We start from the raw sequence: 26058 nt of genomic DNA on the forward strand, positions 1-26058 counted from the left end.
ATCATTTTGCCCACTGTATCTTTTAAGTTCTTTCTTGCCAGCAACTTCTATAACAAACTGAAAGATGAACAGGCATGTTCTTCTTATTAAAATACTGCTGCATTTTATCTATGAAAAAAACTTGGGAAAAAGCCTGTATAGCTTGGCCAAATGGTTAACAGGAAAACACAATTATGTGAAAGTATCTGAATGATGTAATCTAGAAAAAAGGGAGAGGAACAGATGTCTCAGATGGATATTTTACATACAAGAAAATTCAAAGAACAGATAAACCCTAATACCAGAGGAAGTAATTGAAAAAAAGAAAAAAAAAATTAAAAATTGTAAAAGCCACATTCCACCACACCAATCACTTTATAAAGCCTTTAGATGAAGAAGCAAAAGCCAGGCAAGGAGATACATTACTTCATCTCGTTCATCTTTTACATTTTTCTGTCTACCACTCAACCTTACAGCAACAAACAACAGATGGGAAAGCAGAAACTTGTGTCACCAGTAAGCCATCTATTACCTGTACCACAAAAGCATCTTGTATCATTTGTGTTAGGTGTGACATTCCCATTCTTCCTCTGTAAATGTAGTCACTGTCCTTTTTCTTTCATATATTCATTTTGGCTCTTATTTTTCTCCTGTGATCTTGTTTCTTTTAAACAGAAGCTGAATTAAATGGGTCTATTGTAAGAACTGTAACTTTTGGTCTCAGAATAAGAATATATAACAAAATGCAAGGCATGGCCCACTTAGTACAGTCTGAAAACATCCATATTTAAAATTATTTTTAATATAAAAATAAAACAATCTTTCAGGATCAATGGTATAACTGTCAGGAGCTGAAATTACCCTTATCTCACATATCATGAGATTCTCCCTGGACTATTTCATACCTTTCTCACTGGGCTATCTAGACCTGAATTGTCTCTCTGTTTTTGCTTTCTTCACAGTGCTGAAATTGTCTCCGTTTGTCAAACTTTTGACACCTTAACACACAAAGTTTAAATGTCATGGTTTCAAATTACTGTCACTTAGAAGTAGTGTGGAAGGAACCCCATCACTGGTCAAGACAAATTATCTTTCCAATTATTTTTTTCTCAGTGGTGCTTGAGCAACTGTCATAACCACTCAAATAACAGACTCATCTTCCAGACCACAGAACACAACCTCAGAACAAAAAGGTCCTCATTCTCATTTATGTCTTTCTTTTGCCTCTACTCTTATCCCACAGGATTGTCCTACCTTCCAACAGTGTTTCCATTCAAAGAAAAAGTGTCCATAATGATAGCCTTTTTTTGGAAGTCCCATGCTTCCTTCGTATGGCCAATTAATAAAAAAAAACTGAGTTTGCTGTCAAAAAGATCTGTTTTCAGATTTCATATGTGGCCTAGTTTTTTGATCTTGCAGGAGAAACATTTTTTCTCTGTCACATAAGTTGCAACAAATCACTCCCATTGAGATTGCTGGGGTTAGCATGTTGAAGGAAGCACAGTGAGTATTGTGGCTGATAATGGCAGTGTTTGCAAAGAACCAGCAGGGAAAGCAGCTCAAGAAAAAGAAACATACATAAAAAAACCCAAAACAAAACAAAGAGAAATTCACTTCACCAGATTGAACACCCAGGGAAGAGGTGGGAGTGTAACTGGGACTGGATGCTTTGTAACATACTCGCATTTGATTGTGCTGGTCACTGTATGGACTTGCCCTCAAGAATCATGATCTGAAAACACTTTATTGAATAACAGGATACTCAGGTTTTTCACTGAAAAATCACGATTTTGTTAATTTTTTTCACTTCTTCAAATGATGTACACCTTCCTGTAAAACAGCTTTTCATACATCAGGAGTTATGAGTCTTTGAGGAGTTCTGTATTTCACAAGTTCTTAACCCTTGCCCTACTAAACTAAATGAGTGCCTGGGGAAGGATTATCCTTATTTGTGCTTTCCTATCACCTACTATTCTGGGTCCCCAAATTCTGAAGGGACCTTCATGTGAATGCTTTCTTACAAATCACATCCATCACCCTTCATTGACAGCAAAGGCTTGAAACACACCACTGTAAAACACACAGGACAGAACAAAACAGAACAGTGCTCCAAGACAGGAATGATTCCTTTGAACTGCTTCTCATCCTTTTGTGAAGGTAAAGAGGGAGAGACCTGGTCTTCTCTTGTAGCTAGGGAGAGACCTAAATAATCCCACTACACCATCAAGTATTGCATGGGGAGATAGAGGGAGACTTTGCCAAGGACTGGCTGGCACTCCAGGAGCTTTATGAGGTATTAAAAAGCTCTTGCCCTCAGAGTGACTCCAGGTGAACAGCACACAGTGCTGGCAGCAGCATGTGGCCCTCCTATTTTGGTAGTATTTTAGTGAGTATTTTAGTTGAACTAAAAATGGGCCTGGAACACAGAAGACAAACATAAAGGCTTTTGAGAAAGAAGTCACCTGCTTTCCCACTTCTGAAGGGTCAAGGCTCAAAGAACCATTCTCTCAATCAGCCAGTCAGCTGGAAAATATTACTGCTCTTCACAGGCAAAGAGCCCAGATACTGCAGAGGTCCTTTTGCCATTTCCTTCATTTTCACATCTTCTATGAACAATAAGGTATGAACTACACTAAGCACAGAGTGGTTGGATTTTTTTTTTTTTGGTTGGTCTGGTTTGTTTTTTTTCTAAACCCCAGCATAACAATCCAACCAATACCTGTCTCAATACTTTTTGTCTCAATAGCAAAGAGCAACTCCAGCTGTTGCCTTCATTCAATAAATGGTAGACAGGAAGAGATAGAAATAAACACTATAACCTGATGTTTAAAGCTGTTAAGTTTTCTTAAGAACACACAATGTAAGAATACCCAGAGCACCTTAATTTTCAAAAGGATATTAGGGTATTCTGAGAGGAGAAAACGTGTTCACATTTTAGAGCACCGTGCATGTCTGAAAGTTAAACAAATCAGAACTACCTACAGATGAAATATATGATTTTCCCCTTGATGGATTCTACCACTGTTTCCCTAAAAGTTAAGTTAAAGAGTGTTTACTATCAACTGGGCACCTATCCTGTCACTGTACATTCACACTAAAAAAACCTCTTTCCAGTGTGCATTACTCATAAATGTGCTCAATCAGACTGATTCTCTGCCCCTTTATGTTCTATGGTGAGTTAGGGAAGGGTCTGTTAAACGATGATACAGGCCATTCTTTTGTGATGGTCTGCAGTTTTCTCTCCCAATACATTTTCTTTTTATTTAGCACTTCCATTTTTATCCTGTGTTCCTCTTCAGCCATCTCACACTCTCTTTCTATTTGCTGTATTTTTGCCACGTGAACTTCATTCATTTGGATTAGCTGCAGTTGCAAAATTGACATTTGCTGATGATGTTCTTCCTCATGCATCTTTTTCAGAGCACTTTCCTGAGATGCTTTACTTCTGTAGTTCTTATCAGCTGCTATTCTGACATCAGAACACGAAGGCTCAGGTTGGGAGGTACCTTCACAAACTGGGAAATGTACCAACACTTTCTCTTCATCACAAAGTTCTCTGTTTGAGACAACAAATGATTCTGCAAGACATAAGAGCAAAAAGCATTACAGTATTCCCTTCTTCTCTCTCTAGAAACACAAACTTGTGATAATATAATTATTGGTGTATACAGCTAAAACTTGTGCTTCTGTACCATAATACAGGAGCTGCTAAATAATGCTCTTACAGAGTACTAAGCTCACACTGGTCTGAAGTAAACCACTTAAGGCTCTGTTGGTAGACCTCCATGGCTAGAAGAGGAGCTCAGAATAATAAGGTGAATGTAGACATTTATACATAGAGATCTAAACTTAGGTGACTGAGCCTGAAGGTGTTTGCAGATTAATGCAGCTGTTTAAACCATATCCATGTGCCTTGCAATGTTTTTATGGAAGATTTAAGTGTCAGGTGAAGAGTTGCATCAATATTAATACCAAGAGACTGAAAGAATACTGGAAAGAATAGTATTTATTCCTTGCTTATTGCTACTGTACGTGCTATAAGTGAAGTGGTGTATATTTTTAGGAAAAAATTACATTACTCTAATTTTGAGAAGGTTATATTAAGTCTACTGAAGTAAGAGAAATTACTTGAGGAATAAAATAATAAACACTGCAAATAAGGGTCTGAAAATACATTCCTTTAGAAATCCTCATTATTACCTATAGCAAATACAATTATGAAAAAGTTATTACAAGAATGTTATCTAACAATGTAGTTGCTGTTGTCTTTTGAGCAAGGACAGCCCATTGTGTGATCCTGACTTAATTAAGAAACTGTTGTAGCCACCCTCCCATCTTGTTACGAATTATTTCTAATTATCTTGTGTGTGTTTGCCAAACAAAGAGAAACATAGCATGGAACTTCTTTAAAAAGGCCATCCTCCAATGTGGACTGCAGTGTGAAATATGCTCTACGTACTCTTTTTAGTCCTTGAAAACAAAGGAGGAAAGATCTACATGAAACTCCTGTCTTCTGATAATAGTTTATTGGTATGCTGCTGCTGCTGTTTTAATTTGATTCTTGTTTTTTAATGCTCAAACAACCTTTTTCCTCACAAAAAGACACTATGAAGGACTATTTTTTGGAAAGCATGGGTTAAGTTACTGTTATGCTTGCCACAAAGTAGGAGATATGCAAAAACTAGTGAAAAAAATGGAGTACAACTTAAGTTTAACTCCTAGAGGCTTAGGGAAATACATGGAATCTTCTGATACCATAAGTCTGGTATCAGAAGTCATTCATAAGTATCTCATATCAGAAGTATTTCATAAGTCTGAAATGACTTTTCTAGACTTACTTTTCATCAGTCACAGCTAAGGGGAGAGATTTATACTGCTGAAAGAGAATCATGGGCAAAATCACAAGCAAAACAGTACCACTTGCATCATTACAGTAACATTTATACCTTGACTAGAAGCATCAGGCTGATATTCAGAATCTTCTTCTGGTGGGCTCTGCAAAAAGTACATTTGCTCAGGCATTATGCTGGAAATCTTCTCTTTCCCTATGATGTGAGTATTTATAAGTGGACTAATACTTCTTTTTACCTTCTCCCGCCTTTCATGTGCCATTATCTTTTTTGTCCGTGCCTTGATGTTTTCCCAGCATTTCTTTAACTGTTTGAAGTCTCGCAGGGATACACTGGGCTGTGAATTATACTCGTGTGCTAGTGCTTGCCAGGTACGTTGCTTCAGAGCAATAGTTCTTGCATCACTTTTTTTACATTCAAGCACGTATTTGTATTTTTCAACTAATGCAAGCAGCACGCTCTTCTCCACTTCTGAGAAGTATTTTGCAGGCTTTATTATTTCGTTTTGCATTTTCTGTTTTTTCTCCAAGAAGCCAAAAATCCTACGAAAACAATGTTGAAAAACAAACAAACAAAAACACAAATTAGGATTGGTTACTCCTAAGCATAGCTTCTGATACACTTCATTTTCTAGAACAGCCTGTGAACAGTTCTAGAGTACATAAAGGTGCACTCAGGTAAGATACATGATGTTTCCTATTTCCACTTCGGTGGCTACATAGTTACAGAAGTAGTACACCATAAGGAGGAAAACCTTGTTGTCTTTGTCAAGATACAATGTATCTTGATACAAAATAGTATTACATTTAGTTAGTAACTTGTTTTTTAATTACTTGTTTTCCTATTCATTGCACTTTGTTTCACCCTGAGCTCTGAGTCTCAGGCCTTGATAGCTTCAGGTTTAACCTTTAGCAGTTTTGGATTTCCTTTGTTACATAAAACATCCTCTTCTGCCTTTGTTGACTGAGTTTCTGCTGCTTTCTCCCCTCTCACTACAATATTTGAAACACAGGTGAGAAACTATGAAGTTCTCTTTTTAAGGCCTTCTGTCGGTTTGGTTCTCTCCCCCGCCCTCTGACTGACATCCAATAGGCAGTGGGTTCCTGACCAGTATCACAATACTGAGAAGAGGCAAGGGTCTCAAGAAGACATTAATTAATGACAGAAATGAACTGCTCTGAAGGTACAGCTCCTTTGCCCTTCATTGCTGACTCTGCATGCATGGCACTCTTCCTGACCAGGCTAAAATGAATTTTGGCTGAATTTCACAGTTTATAGCCACTGCTATATACTTAATGACTGTCTCTGTTCTTAAGCCTCAGGCTTACGTACACAGTAGGAAAAGGGCAGCTGATGTCAGGTCATTCTTAGCCATAATGGAAGGGATGAACCAGTGTTTCCTTGAAGTATTAGCACATGACTGTGCAGCAAAATGTAGGGTTTTTTTATTTTTTATCTTTCCACACTTCTCTACCATTCCCTACCACTACAACTGTGCAACCTCAATTACTTTTACATTTTGGGCTGAAACTTGTGTATAATTAAGTAGAAAAAGGAGGAGCAATGCTGTTTGAGTTCACATTTCTGGTTTGAATCATCAAACTCAGGCTCGATGGAACATACATAATAAGAGAAGGCAGTAGAACAAAGACTTGAATGGCAAATCTGAAACAAAGTGTACAGAAATAAGTAATAGTTTGAGTTAAATTAAATATGTTAAGTCAGTAGCAACAGCTAAGATGTATCCCTACCAAAAAAGAGGAAACAAACACTCAGTTTGTACTTTTCAACTGGGCAGTCACTGGGTATGTACTGGCTGGACACAGTTCCAGCATTAACACAGTTCCTGGCTGGTGAGAGTTCTGCTGTTGCTAAAGAAATGCTGATATCATGAGGACAGGGGAAAGCTGGAAGTTTTGCAGCAGAGAGGATTTAGGAGGCAAAGGGAAACATCCACAGGGAACCAGGCTTTCTTACTTTTGCTGCTCACAGAACAGCTTGTTTATTTTGCAAGAAAGAAAAAGGTGGAAGAATGAAGAGAGCTGAGTGGTTGAACATAGGAAGACAGTTCACTCATCCAGCATTTCTTCCATCACACTAAATCAAGTCATTTATTACTCTCTGTGAAAATTCAGTCACCCCACCTGTTGGTGACAGGAATTCATAAACACCTGTAATCTCACAGAACAAAATAAGTGCATGTAAACAAACTTGAAAGTATCATATACCAATAATTATAATGTCTGGGTCTAAATGAGAGAACATGTGCATCTGCAGAAGAGATGCTTCAGACGCAGATGTTATCTTCGCTTTTTGCTAACAAAAAAAGATACTGAAAAATGGTAACAGCTCCATAAAACAGCTTTCAAAACCTGTAAAATAAGAGGCCTGTAATGAAACAGCCTCTATCTACTAATCTACTTTACTTACATACTTATTGTATCATTCCAAGCCATTGAGATGCTTTTGCCAGCTGCTGAGTGAAATTCTAACATGTCTTGGCCTCAATTTCACTGAGAAACAGGACAAAAAGCAATCCCATCAGCAAGTTATATGGCCAATAGATTATGACCCTGAAAAAGCAGGATCAGAGGCTCTGTGTGATCCAAAATTATTCTGCCTTCCATGGATACATGTAAGTCTTGTTTCTAGCTTTGAAAAGGTGTGAGAATCTCAGATCAAAAATCATGAGATGTTTGTTTGTAAGAAAGTCCCTTTAATGAGAAAAACAATGGATTTTAATGAACTTTGGAGACAAAGTCCATAAAGCTAAACAATGATACCAGGACTTATGGATTCCAGGTGCTAAATATTTATCTACACAGTTCTCTCAGGCAGAGATAGACTGGTATCAGTAAATATTTAAAATATTTCCATATACAGCTTCTTATATGTAACATACTATATACTTGGATAAAAGCTCATCTTTCATGGACAGAGCCACAGCAAACTCTTTAGTATCACTTTCATACTACACACTATCATTTATTACTATATTTTTTACTGTGGTAGCATCTGAGATCCCCCGTCATAAGCTTAAATACTGTACAATTTAGAAGGGGAACTCGGGTCCTACTCTGAGAAGAGTACAGTCTTCCTTTTCCCATACACATTCCTAACTACTTTTTCCTACATGCTGTACTTGTGTCCTTTCCATATAAAAAAAAAAAAAAAAACCACAACAAAAACCAGGACTATGATCTAGGATGCATAAAAGAACTGGAGCACTGGTGAAAACAATGTAATGCACTACACAGAAGAGTTCTTGAAGATTCTTCTCAATCTCTTATGTGCTTAGCCTGCTTGCTTCAATACATTAAAGCCCATTTTCAATTAGGTGAACAAAAAGTACTCGGAGATGTCTGAGAACATAGAGTAGTGAGAAGCTGGAGGAAAACATCACCATATATTTATATTCACCTCTTCTTCTTTGTGCCTGTCAGTCACCTTCTGGAAGCACACTGCTCCTCTGCAGAATAAGATAAAGGACTCACAAGCCCCCAGAATTTCCATTTTGAGGCTAAAAGATCCTACCAGGACATAAGCCCAGGATATAATACAGCCTATAGGAATTTGTGCTGAAATAGAGGTAGCTTACTGGGACTACTCCATACAGTAAATAAGATTGACTTGGGAACATGTAGGCACATGAGGCCAGTTGGACAGTGAATTCTAACAAAGAATGGAAGGCTCTCCCACTCTCACAGGTGCCCAGGCTCTAGAACATGTACAATAAGGAAGTACATTATCCTAAATATCTTCTGGCATGGCTCAATTAACAACTTGCTTTAAAACAAGTCTGTGTCCTAAGTACTTGTGCTCTCACACAAAGTTTTATCACTTTAAAATAACAGAAATATCTCAGGTCCTGATTTTTACTTTGAAACATTTTACTTTGAAATGTTGTGTGACTACACAACAAGGAATTGCCCTGTGATCTGCTGAAAGAGTATCTTGAAAAAAATTACATGATAAGTGCACACTTGTTCATATATATGTATTATTTTTTGCTTGCACACACCTAACCATACACAGAAACTCCAACCAGTTGCAAAGAAGCACATTTAAAAAAAAATCACTTCAGGTTGGTACGTGTGAGCATTTTCAGTCCCTGAAATATTTTTAGACACAAGAAAATGCAAAGAGAAAGTTATAGTGGAGAACTTGACCCAAATGTTAAAGTTACATTAACCAAACCCAAAGAAAATAGTTTGCTAGTGAACTGTGGTCTCTTATGGTGTGGAAATGGAATTCACTTACCAATGCCAATAAGATTGCTATCAGAAATAGCTAACAAGTGAAAAAAGAAAATTTATTTTTCCAACTTAAATTGCAGGTGAAGCTTTAAGCATAGCCAGTAATTAACAGCACTGGATATCAATCCTAACTCTATCCTTTTCATCCAGTGTTTGAGTGTGAAAGAAAGACATGGGAATGCAACAACCCAAACCAGTCACAACAACAGGTTTATATTCCATTTGAATGACAGAACCAGCAGTAAGCAGTGTGCTTCTTCCTCAGATGTTAGGTTTTCCTCACACAGCTCCCATCAGTGTTCCAGGCCTGACTCTGTCTATCTTGAGACCTGAAATCACTAGTTAATTAGATGCATATGACAAATATGAATGAGATCTTCATGGAAATTGTTACATGTAATCGGATAAAAAGACCTCTTTGAGTGCTTCTCCCCCCCACGCCATTGTAAAACAAAATTATAGTTATCATGGATCATCCAGCAAATGAGTAAAATAATCTACTAGTAAAAATTTAGATTACTTTGCCTAAATTCTCCTGGTAATTTTTACACGCATATTAATGCAAATGTATTTTTAAAAAATACATACAACCTGACATTACATCTAACACCGTTTATGTATAATTCAAGAGGGTCATCCCACTACCTATGGAGGACATCCAAAGCAGTTTGTGCATAGGAAGGTAATGGACGCGGGCTGTTATTTCTCACGATTGCCTAAAATTCATCAAAAAAACAAAACAAGCACAAACCCCAAATCCTACCAGACTCTTCCTGCACCCGAACTTCTCAAACATCAACTCGAGCTTGCTTTTATTGCCTCGCTAGCTCCTCTTCTGCTTGAAGGAGAAAGGAGAGCAGGTCCCGGCTCGACAAAGAAGACCGCTCCACCCAGGGCGGGCATGCAGGCTGCGGCTGAGAAGCGGATCCAGGGACATCTGCGGCGGCAGGAGGAACGGCAGACGGTCACTCTGTCACCCAGCGCCCGCCGAGACCGCGCTCCCCGGGGCCGGCGGGGACAGCCCCACCCTGCGGCCCCCCCCGCCCCCCGTTTTCTCCCTCCGAGTAACAAAGCGCCGCCGGCTCCCGTCCCCTCCCCTCTTCTTCTCCTCCTCCTCCCCGTCTACTTGCTCCCGGCCGGGCCTGCCTCCCTCACCTCCTCGCCGGCAGGTCGCCGGCACTCCTTCAGCTCCCCGCAAACCCCGCGATGGATTCCCGCCTCTCCAGAGGAAAGAAAGGCGGCAGGGCGCCGGCTTCTCTCCCCCGGAGAGGCGGCAGGGCCTGCCGTGACACGGGTAGGAACCCTCCCCTAGGGACCCTGAGCCTTCAGGTAAAGAAGCGCTGCGGAAGGTGCGTGCGTGTCTGGGGGTTTACTCGGGGCAGCGCCGCGCAAACGCCCAACGGTGGCCCGGGCCGGGGTGGGGTGGGGGGGTGGTGGTGGGCAGCGCAGCTCTGCCTACACCTGACACGGGCCCATGGGACAAGCTGCTGGGCCGCACGTCCCTAGCGCAGCACCACCCCGCCTTCCCTCGATGCGGAACGAGGTGGGGGTCTCCAACCCCGCCCGCCCGTCCCGGTGCAGCGGCACAAGACGCCAGCTCGGGCTTTACCTCCGACAGCTCCCGGCGGAACGACGCGCGTGTCCGCCAGCGCCCCCAGCGGCGGCGGGGGGGGAGGAGGTGTCGCGCCCTCCCTCCGCCGCGCCCCTTCTCCTCCCGCCGGAGCGGAGCTCCTGCTCCCCGCTGCCGTACCGACTGCCTCCCAACCCCGGCCGGCCGGGCTCCCGCGCTCCTTCCGTGCCTGGTGTGACGCAGTTCCTGCCCGCCCGGTGCGCCCCGGGCCCCGCTGGCGGCGGCTGGGAGCCGTAAAGCGGCGGGAGGGGCGTGGGGCCGCTCTCCCTCAGTCTCCTCCCCTCCGCCTCTGCCTGAGGAGGAGCGGGGAGTAGCGGTGGTCTGGGAGTCAACCCGCGACCGGGTCGAGGGGAAGGAGTCGGTGCGGCAGTGGGGAACTGCCGGTGGTCTCCGGCTCCCTCGGCTCCTCCGGGTGTTGGGGTAAGTTGAGCGGCCCAGCGGTTTGCCCGGCGGCTTGCGGGAGCAGGTGTCGGTCCCCTCCCGGGCAGAGATGGAAATGTCACCAAGGACCCTTTCCCGCCTCGGGCTGGGTCGGCGGCCCAGGGGCTGGCTGGCTGGCTTTTTTGGCTTCCCCTCTCTCCCCCTCTCTCCCCCTCTCTCCCCCTCTCTCCCCCTCTCTCCCCTCTCTCCCCCTCTCTCCCCCTCTCTCCCCCTCTCTCCCCCTCTCTCCCCCTCTCTCCCCCTCTCTCCCCCTCTCTCCCCCTCTCTCCCCCTCTCTTCCCTCCTCGCTACCTCGATCCGGAGTGGGATCGGGGCTTTTCTTTACAAAACCCTGTGGTATTCTCGTTAAAAAGGCATCCTTGGGGCTCTGCTTGCCTGGGTGTTGCCGCTGTGTGTCATCTCTCCCAGCCCATGCCTGCATTTCAGTTCCAGGGAAGAAGTGGGGTCAGGGGGAAGATGGAAATAGTGTAGATTAGTTTTGTTTCGGGCGGTGTGTAACCTTCTGATGGCTTTGGGAAACTCTTGGAGAAGATTGTTTCTTTCCATGCTGTACTTTTGCTTTCAAGTTAAAAATATGTGGAGATATACCTGAAGATTTAAAAGTTGAATATAACTAAAGGTGAGGCACAAATTAAAACTGGAATATGCATGACACTTAAAGAGGTAGAACAGGAATATGAATGATTTTGTGAAGCTAAAATAATAGTTGGCAATCTTTTTACAGTTTTCCTATAGCTTCTTTATCATCTAAAGGTCAAGTATGGATCCTGAAGCTGAGATAAAGAAGCAAGTAAACCCCTTCTATGGCAATGTAAGTATTTCTTACTGAAAATTGTAACAATAAGAAAAATTAGTTTTGATAGAACAAAGTTGGACTAAACACAGTCCGAGGCTTTTTGGTTTGGTTAGTTTTTTTTTCCCATGGACAAAACTGATAAATAGGACTGGAGTTGAACTTTCTTTGCTGTGTTTGTCCTGTTTTACTTGGATGTGTGCCAGGAAGAAACTTTTTAATAAGAATAATTTAAAAATTATGTTTATAAATAAACGCATCCTTTTATAGTGGAAGATTAAACTGCAGTTCCTGTTTGGGAAAAGAAAATTGTAATTTACCTGGTTCTCAGATTTATTACTCCAATTTTCAAGAATCTTGGGTTTTTTTAAGGAAGCAGAAAATACATGGTCTGGCTTTGTTCACTCCTGTGAATTGAAGCTTAACAAGCTACTGTTCTAAACTGACCCAGGCACAAACTCATTGTGATTGCCAAACTTCATGTGCATGTGGGTGAGACAGGCCCCAAACTGATGAAAGTAAAAGTGTGTTAGTCTGGGTGCAGCACTGAACAGACCTGGCTCCCCTTGGACTAGTGTTCTTGCTTGTTACTATTATGCTTTGCCTTCAATTCAAACATGGTTAACAGTGTGTGAGGAAGACCTTGGATCTGTCTTCACTTACCCACACAAAAATATGCTATGGGATAGCCGAGGAGTGCTGGAGACATCTGAAAGTTTAGTATGGTGTAGAAATTCCTTTTCATTCCACTGTATGTTAGTAGCATGAAGCCTCATAAAAAAAATTCTAGAAGCTACTTTGTCTTTGGAGGAACAGTACCTTTGTAGAACTTGCCTATAGTGACATTTTGATAGCAGATTTTTTTTTTTCCTCATATCACCAAGTATTTATTTTTTTCTACTGGTTTGTATGCAATGCTAGAAATACTTCTTCTTTTTGACCTAGATCTGCATAATCTGGAGTGCTTCTGCATTGAACTTGCAGACTCATTTTCTTGGTTTCAAACACAAGATGGTAAGATCAATTTTTGAATGGACCTTTTGTGAGATTTTTCAGGTGTAACAGAATATGGCTTTGAAATCTATTTAAATGTACTTTTTAAATGTGCAGTTTCAGATATTTATCTAGCTTTGTTGCTTTACTATTTTGTTGACTGCCGTAAAGTAGAGCTTAGTTTTGTACATTAGTCCTATCAACTAATAGGACTAACAACTATACATTGTTACAACTTTGTATCCCATTTCCGGATTTCTAAAGGCAATACATGAGAAAATATGGCTGTTTATACCTGCAAAATGGAATTCTGCTGACAATCCAGGAAAAAATATTTGTCTCTTTCAACCTTTATTAGGTTTATTAGGTTACTACCTAATCATCTGAGATAATCTGTAGTGTTGGTGCTAATCTAATTTATGTTATAAATAATAAAATGTTACTGTTGTTATTTTTTAATCGCAAGTGTCTGTCTTGCCTTCTTGTTAATTGATGACTTGGTAACCTAGACTGAAGAAGCACTGAAAGCTCATGGCATTGGTAAGTGCAAGATCTTTTATTTCCTACTGTGTTCTATACACACACCTTTCACCTCACCCCAATCTAAGTGTTTGTGAAACAAACAAGAAAAAGACTTAATTATTAAGACCTATGCTTTAAGACCTGTCTTGTATTCTTTAATGATATAACTGTCTAATCCTACAGAAATCAGTTACTAATATGAACAAGAGGTATAAAAAATATACTAAAAAGCTCTAGCTACAATACTACTGATCACCTACATAAAAGTTTTGAGAAACCTTAAAGAATTCAGGATCTTAGAGACATTCTAAATGTAAAATCTATTTTAAGAAATTATGCTTTTTAAAGCATGTAGAATTACTTGTTTTCTGTTTACATTTTATATATATTTTTAAAAGAGCTTATTAATAAGATCTTAATTAGCTGAAGCTAAGTACTTTTAATAGGTTTAATATATCATTAAACCTTCCCCAAGTCTTTATGAACTGGTTTAGTTCCAGAAGGAATGAAAATCTAATTATATTCATAATTGTTTTCCTACTTGTGTCTAATGATGCACCAAAATGTATTTACAGGTTTCTGCTGTACACCGTTCCTAGAATTTGGTTTGAAAGGTGTGGCCTGAGTATACATAATTATTGCACCTACACAATCTGTGAAATTTTGTATTGACTGTAAAGGAAATTTCAGTGATGCCATATTCAGCAGCAGCATGCTACGGAAATAGATGCCCCAAAATGTTGAGAGGTGAATCAACACAGTCATAATTTCTTTTTATTTACTATTTTTTAAGGATTGGTTGGCCAGTAGGAAACTTGATGATTTCTAGTAACCAGAATATGATTCATGTTATTAGAGTCTTTGTAGGTTTATCTGCATAACACTTTATTTCTTTTCTTCCACTCTTCTTATCTTTTGATTAAGATAATTTCAGAAGGCTAGTGGTAATGCAGCCAGTATTAAGCAACATCTAATAGGCAGGAATGAGCTGGCAGCTTCAGTTGTCAGCAGAATATAGTTTGTAACTTAAATACTCAATAAATATTTTAATGAAAAGTATCTTTTTAATCACAGCATACGTGACTCTTTCTGATGCAGTAGTATAGATTAAAGTCTTCTGACTCCCATTGATTTAGACTCCCTCCTATTTAGAGTTTATTTGTAGGTTGTATGCTCAACTTGTCATGATGATCTGATATTTTAGAAAGAGATTGCTTTTAACAGTAGATTAACAGGGTTGAGGGACATTTGAGAGATGAATAATTCAAATTTGCCTTTAACTGGCATTGTTTCAGGCACTTCTAGTCCTTTATTTATCTATGTGCTTAGTTATTTTTGTGTAGCAAAATGCTGAGCTTTCCAAATTTCTGAAATTCTGTTCTTCCTCTTGTTCCATAGTGAGTGCATTAAGCCCCTATTCAAGGAACAGCAAGTGGCTTCCTTTGCATGCTGGGCATTCTGCCCCCAAGCACACAGAATCTCTTCTTGTACAGCTCTCTCTCTCTTTTCCAGGTTCCTCAAGGGCAGATCACATTATGTGGTCATTTCTGTCTTACCTTTCTTAAGGTTCTGCAGCTCTGGCCATATCACATATCATACATGGTCAAAAATATATTTGTGGAGAGGATAGCTGCAGGGTTTTAAAAAAGATGAGGTTATGGGCTGAGTTATGTGGGATGGCAATTTAAACACCTTGAGTTCAGTGGATTTAAACTGAATTGTTGTGATATGTTAGATTAAAGTACCCCTGAAATTTAGGAAATGGAAATCTGTTATTATAGAAGACTTTTGCACCATAGTGAATCAGTCACGGTTTTTCCTTCTTGTAGGTTGTCTTCTTTATAAGTTAAATTACAGCCAAAATTACTTATTATTTGTAAGCCACTGTTTAATAATTTTGTTTTGTGATATACCTTTGAACCCATGTTGTGCAGTAACTAGTGGCTTAGTTTCTTGTATTGCCTGACATTAAATAACTTTATTGTTTAGTGTGGATGTGTTTTCTCCACTTACCTTTCCAAAAGAACTCTCATAGCACATTCAAAACTAAACATAGCTTATTTTTCTCACATTAGCAAAAACTCAGAGAATCTTAGTATAAAAAAAAATACATTATCATATCAAATTTGTTTCTGTACTTATTTGTTTCTCTACTTATATAGGTGGCTGTGGGGAGCAAGTGAAAACACCTGCAAAACTCCCTGATTATGGTAAGCAAATTTAATGCAAAAAACCCCAAACAAAACAAAACATAAAGGGAGAGAAATAAAATATTTTGAGGCACAGTGCTACAAGTGATGTATGGACCTTAGAAGGTCATTTGGAATTAATTTCATTGTATTTCCCATCTGAAGTAATATAAACAGTGTCACAATAGCAGCAGGGGAATAATAGTTCTCAATATCTGACTTAATTTGTGTTGGTGGGCCGTGTATGAGCAGGGATTCACTTGAATGTGAATTTCTCAGAATATTTTCCCTAGGCCAAAGGTTACACTCAGGAGTTTGTTTTGTTTTGCAGGCTTTTGGTGATGTGACTTGAAACCATGAATGTTTATTGGTAAATTGCTAATATGGGATTACCTAAAGTTGATTTTATCTTACAGTGGAAACTGAGCCAGAGAGGTTTCATGGACAGAACTTGGAAGAACAGCTTAACATGTGTAAAAGTTCAGAACCTTTACCCAGTGAGGGTTTTTAATACTGTGGTTGTTTGCTTGTGTGATGTTTGCTCCTAAGGAGTATTGATTCACTTTTTAAAAATATAAAATATCTAATGTGAAATAAAATTTTACCAAAGTTTACACTCAGTACTCAAAAGTATGGTGTGAAAGTGACTGATATTAGTGAAAAAAAAAATTGATTTGTTCTGGAATATTTTTGATTAGGGTAGATACCACAGACTGAGAATATTTTCTAGAAACAGTCTAAGGTTATATCACAGAAATTAACTTTTGCTTCAACGATTGTCACAGTTCATTGCAATATAACTGCAAACATCAGATTTCCTAATTTTTTTTAATTTTTTTTTTTAATATATACAGGTCTCAATTATATAATTGAATGTCCATCAGAAGAGAATTTCCCTTTTCTGTCAGCTGTCAGCTGTGCCACTGTAAAACAGGATTGAGTACTATGTTTATACATGTTTGTGGTTCCAAGCATAGACTGGCATACCTGGTAAGTTTTTAGAGTAAAGGTTTGGGGATGCTTTTTAACACAATTTAAGTAGAGAACTTATTAGTCACATTTTGATTTTAAAATAAAATAAAATTAATTGTTATTTAAGTTTTTATGATAATTTGTGTGTTTGTATTGCAACCATGATAAATGTTTTAAAATTCTTCTTATCAATGACATGATGCCTGTCCACTGCTGAAACTCAATTTTTAGTTTATTCTGTTTTGGTTGATCAGTAATGCCAGTAATGTAATATACAGCTAAAATTGGCTAGGTTTTTGACTAAAGTTTTGAGTTATCTTAAAGAACTGGATCAATGAGGCATTTCAGATGCTTTAGATTAGAAGGAACATAATTATAAATGAAGATTACACATCTTGGGTTGAGGCTGTGACTTGGAATCGGAGAGGGGGAGTGGGGATGGAGGGAGGAAAGTTTTATTCCCAGTTTTGTGGCTGGAATTTGCTCTGTTAAAAAGTAGCTGGGCATCCTAGTGGACAAGCTAAATAAACTGCACTAAGTAGTGCACCTTGGGATCAGTGAAGGCTAACAGCAAGCTGAGCTATATACTAACAAGGGTATTGTCACTAGATGAAGGGAATTGATTATTCCTCTGTTCTTGTTATTTGTTAGGCTGTATCCAGAGTATTGTGTACAGTTTTGTGCTTCTGCAGACAAGAAAGCTATTGATTAAATTGAGCAAGTCCAGCAGAGAGCTGCTACGATGAGGAGAGGCTAAGGTAATTGAGCCTGTTTAGACTGGAGAAGAGAAATTGTCAGGGAGATCTAATAGCTTCCCAATACTTCTGGGGAAATTATTAAGAAGGCAGAATCAGGCCCTTGGTGGAGGTGCTTGGCAGGATCTTAAATTCAAACAGGGCAGTTTCCTACTTTACATAAGGAAGAAACTTTTCACTGTGAGGGCAGTCAAGCATGGGAGCAGGTTTCACAGATAGATGAGGGAATATCTGTACTCACAGGATTTTAAGACCTAAGTAGACAAAGCCTTTGTAACCAGTTCAGCCTTCAGTGTCAACCCTGTTGTGAGCAGAAGAATTGATTTCAGTCCCTTAAGCTGTCCTGTGATCCTATATATATCTCATCATTTTAAAAACATCTGCCATGTAGATGTAAAATTTATCTTCCACAATTATAAATTGTGTTACATCTGGAAAGAGTTGCATAGGATGAAGTGTGACTTCAGGATTTGTGTTCCCTTGTTTTCTAGAAACAACATTTTCCTGAAATTTCAGAATCTGATGAAGTTAGGGGTAAAGGCTCTGAACTGTACAGAAAAGTTAGGCAAGTTGCATTAGCAATAGAGAAGAAAGAAGGAAGAAAACAAATAAAGGTACATTTCTTTAGAATTACAGCTAATTTATATTTATTAAAAAAACAAAGGAAGTAATTTCTGTTATGGTGGACAGATACATTTTGGATGATAGGAAAATCTTGCTTTTTTTAGCCTTTATTACACATGCTTTTTGTAATTGTAATAATTCTAGGATTATTCTAGACACAATTTCTCATTGGTCACTCCCATCATAAGTATGTCTCATGTCAATTAATACTCATGCTGCCTCAGTCTACATAAGTATGACTCTAGGGTGCACAAATAACACAGAACACCTATATTAACATTTAAACAACTCCATACTGGGGGTGTGTGTTTGTAAAATAACCTGCTTCTTTGTTGGTAGGAAACTACCTTTATGACTTTTTTGAGGCTTTGTTAGCACCTTATGGCAATTCTTGGAGGAGCCAGGTAAAAATTATGGTAGTACAAAGGAAAGTGTGAGAATTCGTGGGTGAATAAGAGGTTACAAACAATGCCATGGAATCACAGGAGCATCACAAGCTTGGATTCTTGGGGAGCTGCACACTTAGGAGCATGTTCTCATGTTCTTCATATTGCTTTGTGTTGATGCTTACACCACAACAGTATTTAGAAATGTTTTTTTTATTATTTTATTTGAAATTTATGTACGTGAATATGGAAATAGTTCTGTCTATACTTTGTAGACTGTTTTGTTTTTCTAGGATCATTTTCACTACACCCGGAGCAAACCAATCCTTGATTTGGGGAACTTTTAAACAGATCATGCATAGCCTGTTTTAATTTTGCTGCTGTATTTTCTGAAACTTGCTGTTTAATTTTTTTTAACTCTTACTTATTTGTGATAAATAAGTGCCCAGGTAACTGACTTTTTGAATATCCATTCAGGGATTTATACTTACGTGTTTAATGCTACTAGTCATATATCCTTAAAAAATTAATATTAACTCTAATGAAATACCTGTGGAATAATTTTATGCACAAACTAGCTAACATAAATAGGTTTTATATTTAGGTTGTTACAGATGCTCCATTAATGAGGAGATGGAAAGAAGCTAAGTGTGCTCAGTGGGATGTAAATGATATGTTTTGAGTTTGGGTAAACTCCCTTTGATCTAAATTAGTTTGAATAAAGGGCAAATTCAAAGATTTGATTTGAAATTGTAGTGTGTGCTGATATTCCAAGCTGCATTTTTGTATGGTGTATATTGAAAATTTGATGGACGAACAAGTTCTTTTGCAGGCAACATAACGAGAGAGATCTGTTTTATATGACTTTGCTCTCTCTCTGTTTCCATCCCAATTCCTCTCACTTCATAAGAACCTTTACCTCTGATTTCTTTTTATCTGGTGGCTGTTATAGTCTCTGCAGTGTCAACTATTTATGTCCATTTAGGTGATCTGAGCAAAAGGGGCTGGATGGAGCTTGATGTGTGTATTTAGTTTGCAGTTTGGAAAGCCAGACAAAGTTCCTAAAGTGCAGCTATAGCACTTACCTCTTGGGGAAACAGTTCAGAAATATACAGGTTGTGAGCAATCCTGACTTACTTCAGGCCACATTGGGTTAATGGTTATTGAGGCCTAGTTAGAGGCTTTCTGAGAATGAGCTAATGGGAAAGTGATAACTTAATTGGCAACAGAAGAGGAAAATAATTATGTGAGAAGAATCTTTCTGTGAGAATGGAATGTGCAATTGGAATACAAAGCCACCTGCATGATAAGATGGTGTAAGCAAGACTTCTCTATATAAAGTGAGTGCAAGTTGTTAATAAAGGATTTCATACAATCATATTGATGTGCACATGGAATCCTTAAGCCTCTGCAGACTGTTTTCCCACACTTACCTATGGAAAAAAGCTTTCTGTTTTACTAGCCATTCATAGTCACAAAATTGTGGTAACATTGTATCTGTGAGACTTTGCCACTCACTTCGTTTAAAAAATGATTGTACTACAATGTCATTCAGTAGGACAGAGAGTACAATCCTGTGCCACTTAGGGAAGTAGCTAAAAATACTATAAGACCTCATTCTCAGTCCTGCATGAAAAATAAACATTTGAATTAAAACTAATGTATTTAATTTTAATGCTTATTAGTATGTAAATGGTCTCTTAAAATAGTTCAGTGGAAGTAATGAGAAGATTATAATGATCTAGATTAGCACTGTAATACCCAGAACAGTATTAAGAGGAAAAATATCAATATGGAATGTATGAAAGTATTTTGAAATTAGTTGAGTCCTATTTAAATTATGTTTCTTGACTCTAACCCTTGGTTAATGTGTATAATTTTGCACATAGCTTGTGCAAAAGTACTTTGTGGTACTCTTCTTAAAAGATGCAAATACTATAAATATAGTAATGTATGTGTGTAATTATAACCAGGGTATAAAATATTTAAAACTTTGTTAATAATTTGGGGTTCCTATTTAATATGCTGTCACATAATAATGCTTATAAAATTATTCTCAATGTTTGTAACTAATAGTGCACAGAAACAGAGCTAGTTGAAATGGATGTGCAGTGTTAGAACTTGCCTCTGTCAAGTTATTGTCCATTGTGCTACATTTCAAAGATGCTTGTTTAGATCCTAATGTGGATGACAGCTCTTCAAAAGCTAAAGTTCAGCATGTAGATATGTCACTTAGTAATGAAGTCAAAACATGTAGAACTAAGGATGGAAAAATGCCAGACTCCATTCAAAGTAAGAGAAAAATTATGATTTTAATAGGTTCTCTTTTTAACTTTCAACAGTCCATGCATTATTTACTCTGTGTGTGCCTGTTCATAGCTTCTGCAGTTGTGGTCTTCTATGCAATGTGAATTTGTGCAACCTGTAATGGGGTTTGGGGTCTGCAGCAAGGTAAAGGATAATCCCAGTGCTTGAAAAGAAAACCATCTGGTGTTACTTCACGTTGCTGTATACTTTAGAACAGAAACAAGACAAAGTTCATTATTAGAAATTTTAACTATGCATATTTTCTGGGGAAGGGCCACAGACTTTGGGCATATAAGTTATGCTTCGATGTCAGACAAAACCCCAGCTGTTTGTTTAGACCACAAGAAGAATAAAAAGGAAATGGATTGGACAGATTCAGTTTTTTGTGAACAGCATCTAAAATATTTGATTAATGCTTATTTTCTCAAAAACAAAACCAGAATTAAATATAAAAACCAGTAAACACTGTCTAACTGAAGAAACATCAGAAGCTGCTTCTTGGCGTTAGACTTAGTGTCAAAGGTGAGGACTGGGGTTCTATTTAAATGCATTATAACTGTTCTCATTCAGAATATTTTTCATCAGAAATATGGACTTGTGCTAAGTGGCTGAACCACATCTTTGATTTTTTTTAGGTTCAGTTGCTATTTCTTCACAAGGTTACCTTTACCTTCAAGGTATTGATGTTAATTTAAAAAAAGTATTCTAAGCAAAGAATAATTCAAAATACTGGAAACCAATTAGTAAATATACAAATTTTGTTGTTTTAGATTAAAAGAATGTTCAAGAGGAGCAGGAAAAAAGTCAGAAAGAACAGGCAAAAACAGATGAGAAGGTTGTACCTAATAAGGCTGCTGAAAACAGCAAAGGCAACTACTCAGAAAAGTAAAACAAAAAAAAAAAAAGCCCACCACTTCCCAAACCTCTAAATTTACTTAAAGGAAAATGTAGATGATAATTGTCTACACTGGACTTGCATAAAGTGTGCTGTGAGGAGGAAAGACATGCTGAAACAATAAAAAGCTTGCCTTCTGAAATTGTGCTCAGCCATAAACTTCTCTCACCAGCAGAAAACCTGGTATGTGTAAAGTGATTTTGCTCTGGGTGCAACTAGATTTTATATTTAACTAGGCTATATTTAACAAATGAGGCATAATCCTCACATATTACAAGTTCAAAAACAATGCTTCATTGTAGTTTAAAAAATCCTCTGTTGTGGGTTCATGTCAGATAATTAGGGCAGTATACAAACTGATTTGATAAGGAAAAGATAATCAGTAAATAACTGTAACAATGGACGTTCATCTTTACGAAAGATTTCATAGAGGAACAAAGTAAGTATTTTCTGTGGTTCTAAAATGGTGAAACTGCTTGCAGAGTGTAAACATCTTTATTAATAAGAGTATTGTGAGTTTTGTCTGAACTATCAGCCTTTGTGTGAAGGGGATATCTCCAGAATCAGTCATCTTTGTGCAACTGCCATGAACTGTAGGAAAACATTGAATAAGAGATACACACACATCAACAAAAGAATTTTGTTCCAACAGCTAGTGCTTTGGTTTTGCTTTAGTGACATTCTTTTGGAATGTTTCCTAACTTTAAACCAGTAATATCTCTTCCAGACATGTAGAGCCAACACCTTTTGCTTGTTTACTGTTAGTCTGTAAAAGGAAAAGTTTTCTTCTTCCTGAAATGTCTTTTTGTAGGACTTCAGCCTCTGTGTGGGGCGACCATTAAAGAAGAGGATTAGTTGAAACCAGACTGAAGTCCAGGTTTATGAATCTTTGTGGTTGTTTGTCTGGCTGTCAAGTAACTGTAACTACTCTTAATCTGGAGAGTGAACTAGTTTGTGTAAACATCAAACACAGGGAATCAATAAAAGTTCAGACATTCACATCTGGAAATGCTGCTGTCTTGTCCTACTTGGCACTGATCCTCACTGTGCAGTCCTGTACTTTTAAAAGCAGCATCCTTTTAATCCAGTTTTTCAGGTAGGTCCTGGGTAAATATGAGCTGCCAGGTTGTTTCAGCAGGAGACCAATTTGGAAGTCAGTTACAAAACTGAGACTTCTGCTTGTTCCTTTGCTGTTTATTTTTGTGAGACTTCTGAGAGATATGTACTCTATATATACTTTCTTAAAAGGCATAAGATCAGATTCTCATTTACAGCAAGCAGACAACTGATGTATCCACTTAAAGATTCTGCAGTATCAGTGTGAGAACTTCTGTTACTCCAAATTTCTATGAAATTTCTTACTGTAGAAATTCTGCATAGAAAGTCCATCCAGTTACAGATGTTATAGATAGCTATGTATTATTTTATTATTTTATTATTTATTATTTTATTATTATTATTAGGTTAGATATTAGAAAGAATTTCTTTATGGAGAGAGTGATCAAGCATTGGAACGGGCTGCCCAGGGAAGTAGTGGATTCTCTGTCCCTGGAGATATTTAAAAAGAGACTGGATGTGGCACTCAGTGCCATGGTCTAATAAGTGCAGCGGTGGTTCAAGGGTTGGACTCGATGATCTCTGAGGTCCCTTCCAACCCAGCCAATTCTATGATTCTATGATTCTATGATTTTGTATTCATTAAGCGTATCATGTGCTTTTACAACACATTTGATTCCTAAGCAAGATTTCAAGAAGGAGGGCTTAGGTTTGGCAGTCATATGGTTTAGGTTATTTTAAAACCATCAACCACTCTCAGCCCTGGTTCTTGGGGTTGCAAAGGGATGGGATGCATCTGTAGTAGTAGTGCTTGAAGAACAGTGCAAACATAGGGTAGTAACTTCTAGCCATATCAGTCTCTGAATGCCCAATATCTCTGTGGCTACATTGTAAAATTCTTCATTTTATAGCTGAATTTTTGTAAAGGCAAGCTTGTGAAGTCCTTATAAAAATCATACTGCAATTAGGGATCTTGTCTGCAATGCACACAAGAAGCTTGCAGCTTCTACTACCAGTGCCAAACTCTTTTCTTACTTCTGGGTTTTAGAACTTACATACTAGCTAATAATACTAAAAAAAAAAAAAAAAAAAAAAAGCCCTTATGAGTAACTTTTACAGTAATACCTGGAACCACAGAGATTTCTGCAAGGAAATATTTTTGTGACCTTTCAGAGTGTGTCACAACTACTGTAGTAGTAGAGTGTCAGGAATTTAAACTGAGTATCAGTTATTGACAGGCTACACATTTTTGGTAGATCAACCTGACTTTATACTGTTTTTAATTATTTATTCTGTCTTAAGGTGTGACAAAATTAAACAATTGTGGGAAGAAAACACAGTTGAGGTATTTTTCTGATAATGGGATGCTCCAGTTTACAAGTAGTTGGGGCATTAATATATGATTGGCAATGGTGTCTGCTTTTGCTTATACAAGTTAATAATGTTGACCATAAATTAACTACAAATTACTAAACAAAACTATTAGGAACAAAGTTTTACTTTTTTCATTAAAATACACATAGATGTTTCATACAAGAGCACACAAATACCTAGAGCAAGAATCCAGATAAACCATAATATTATTTACTGTTTAGTTTTAGTTGAATGGATCTCTGGACTTTATTTTTTAATGTTAAATAGCAAGAATTTACTATCAAATACTGAAGAATTCAGTAGTCAGGAAGAACTGCTGGATTATTTGGTGAATATTAAATCTTACCTTGAAATAAATAAATAACTAAAAATCAGAATGACAAAGCTTATAATGTAGTAAATCAATAACAGAAGGAAGCAGAATGAAGAAAAACATCTGAGCTGTGCAGTAAGGAAAAAAGTAATTTTTAAGAAATAAAATGCAGCTTGTAAACTTAGACAAAAAAATTCAAGAAACCAAAAAAAACCCCTACTTTTCCCCTTTAAAAAGTGGCAGAACACCTGAATTCTATTCTCTTGCAAATATGTATGATGCACACATTCACAGTAAGGATACAATCAATAAGAGTGGAAAACTAGCTGTTGGCATTATTAGCCTTTGTGGCCTTGCATACAGGAATTGTGAATTTATTAAAATCATCAGTGAAAAACTGTACAAAAATCTTTACTGTTAGTTGCTGTGACCTAGCTACTGCATGGTAATTTACACACTTTTGAATATTAAAAAATGCTTTTTCCCCTTTCTGATAGGGAATTATTAAGTGCGAAGATTGCACCTTACTAACAAACCTTGAATTTGTTTTTAAGCATCCTCGTGCTTGGTATGATTGTCCTCCAAGAACAAAAGAGGACTGTTGAGAATAGGATTGGAACAATGTTCTCTTTTGGAAAGTTTGAAGATTGTTTACTATTAATATCTACAGTAAATTTTTTTTTTTAAGCTGCATTATGTGTTTCTGTTGTTAGATTCAAAAGGCTTCTTATGTGGTGGAAAGCAATTTACAGTATCTTTTTTTGACTTGCTCTTCCTTTTTATGGAATAATTCCAGTTGTTCAGTAATTAACCATACTGTATAATTTCTTTAACTGTTAAAATCCGTATGTTCAGCTTTGTCGTTAAAATAACTGTTTTTCTTTTATTACCTGGTAGCAGAGATATCCTTGCCCAAGTTTAATGTTATTTTCCCATGCAATTTTTTACAAGATCTTCTTTAAACTTATCTTGTGTAAACCAGGAGAGATGAATACCGTTGCTGTTAAAAATCTAATGCCATCTCTGTTGTGCTTTCACATAGGAAATTATGCTGGTTTGTAATGACTTTTTTCCATTATCTGGGTTGTTTAAAATTGCTTATTTCTCATCCAGAACACCCTGAATTATTAGGACAGACCTGCAGTTACATTATGCCCAGTGGAAGTATTTTCAGCAGAACTTGATTACTACAGACAAGAGGATGACGCATGAAGTGCTCTCTGTGAGGGCTGTTAGTGCTAGACAGAACTTATTTCCCTATTAGAGATTCAGAATTTCAAAGACTTTTTCCTTAGGCATTTTGGATGAAAAAGGCTAGTATAACACAAGGCAGCATATATTTTTTTAAACCAGGAGTGTTCTGAATTTTTGCCACTTCCTAGAGACATGTGTTATGACTGTGGTGCCTCAGGAAAGTTACACACCTTCATTTTTATGCAAGTACCTTGGGGAAAGATTAAAATACTTAAGGCATTTTCCTGTATGTATTTCCAGGCATATTGTTGGCTTGTTCCTTTTCAAAGGTTTATATTGGGTACCTGCTGCTTACTTCTGTTAGGTTCATCTTCTGTTCTACCTCCTCCTAACCCCCAATTCATGGGATTAAACATAAAATTTTATTTGCTTTGTGAATTCAGCCATATCTGACAGAAAGATAGAGACACAAAAAGTTAGGTTTGGGCGGGGTTTTTTAATGCACGGTGAGACTTTAATCTTTCAGAGG

General features: G+C 37.9%; 2 protein-coding genes across 4 annotated transcripts; one reads left to right on the forward strand and one right to left on the reverse strand.

Moving 5' to 3' along the window:
• Positions 1 to 1704: 1704 nt before the first annotated feature.
• Positions 1705 to 10822, reverse strand: MSANTD3 (Myb/SANT DNA binding domain containing 3). 3 transcript variants are annotated; one of them, XM_030445699.1, is made up of 5 exons: positions 10695 to 10764; positions 9849 to 10022; positions 5068 to 5371; positions 4926 to 4974; positions 1705 to 3557 (listed from the first exon to the last, which is right to left on the reverse strand). In XM_030445699.1, exons 3-5 carry the CDS (start codon positions 5338 to 5340, stop codon positions 3148 to 3150), a joined length of 732 nt encoding a protein of 243 aa, XP_030301559.1. In that variant the 5' UTR covers positions 5341 to 5371; positions 9849 to 10022; positions 10695 to 10764; the 3' UTR covers positions 1705 to 3147. The 3 variants fall into 3 exon arrangements, with proteins under 3 accessions (XP_030301559.1, XP_030301557.1, XP_030301558.1); XM_030445697.1 differs by having other exon boundaries at positions 4926 to 5371; positions 10695 to 10822; XM_030445698.1 differs by lacking the exon at positions 10695 to 10764 and having other exon boundaries at positions 4926 to 5371; positions 9849 to 10087.
• LOC115597818 lies at positions 10560 to 17370 on the forward strand. The gene is made up of 9 exons (XM_030444668.1): positions 10560 to 10912; positions 11910 to 11967; positions 12895 to 12963; positions 13452 to 13482; positions 14040 to 14078; positions 15627 to 15674; positions 16070 to 16150; positions 16508 to 16643; positions 17277 to 17370. Exons 1-8 carry the CDS (start codon positions 10560 to 10562, stop codon positions 16591 to 16593), a joined length of 765 nt encoding a protein of 254 aa, XP_030300528.1. The 3' UTR covers positions 16594 to 16643; positions 17277 to 17370.
• The last annotated feature ends 8688 nt before the right edge of the window (positions 17371 to 26058 follow it).

Source organism: Calypte anna, chromosome 2 (genome assembly GCF_003957555.1).
Source record: "Calypte anna isolate BGI_N300 chromosome 2, bCalAnn1_v1.p, whole genome shotgun sequence".
NCBI lineage: Eukaryota > Metazoa > Chordata > Aves > Apodiformes > Trochilidae > Calypte > Calypte anna.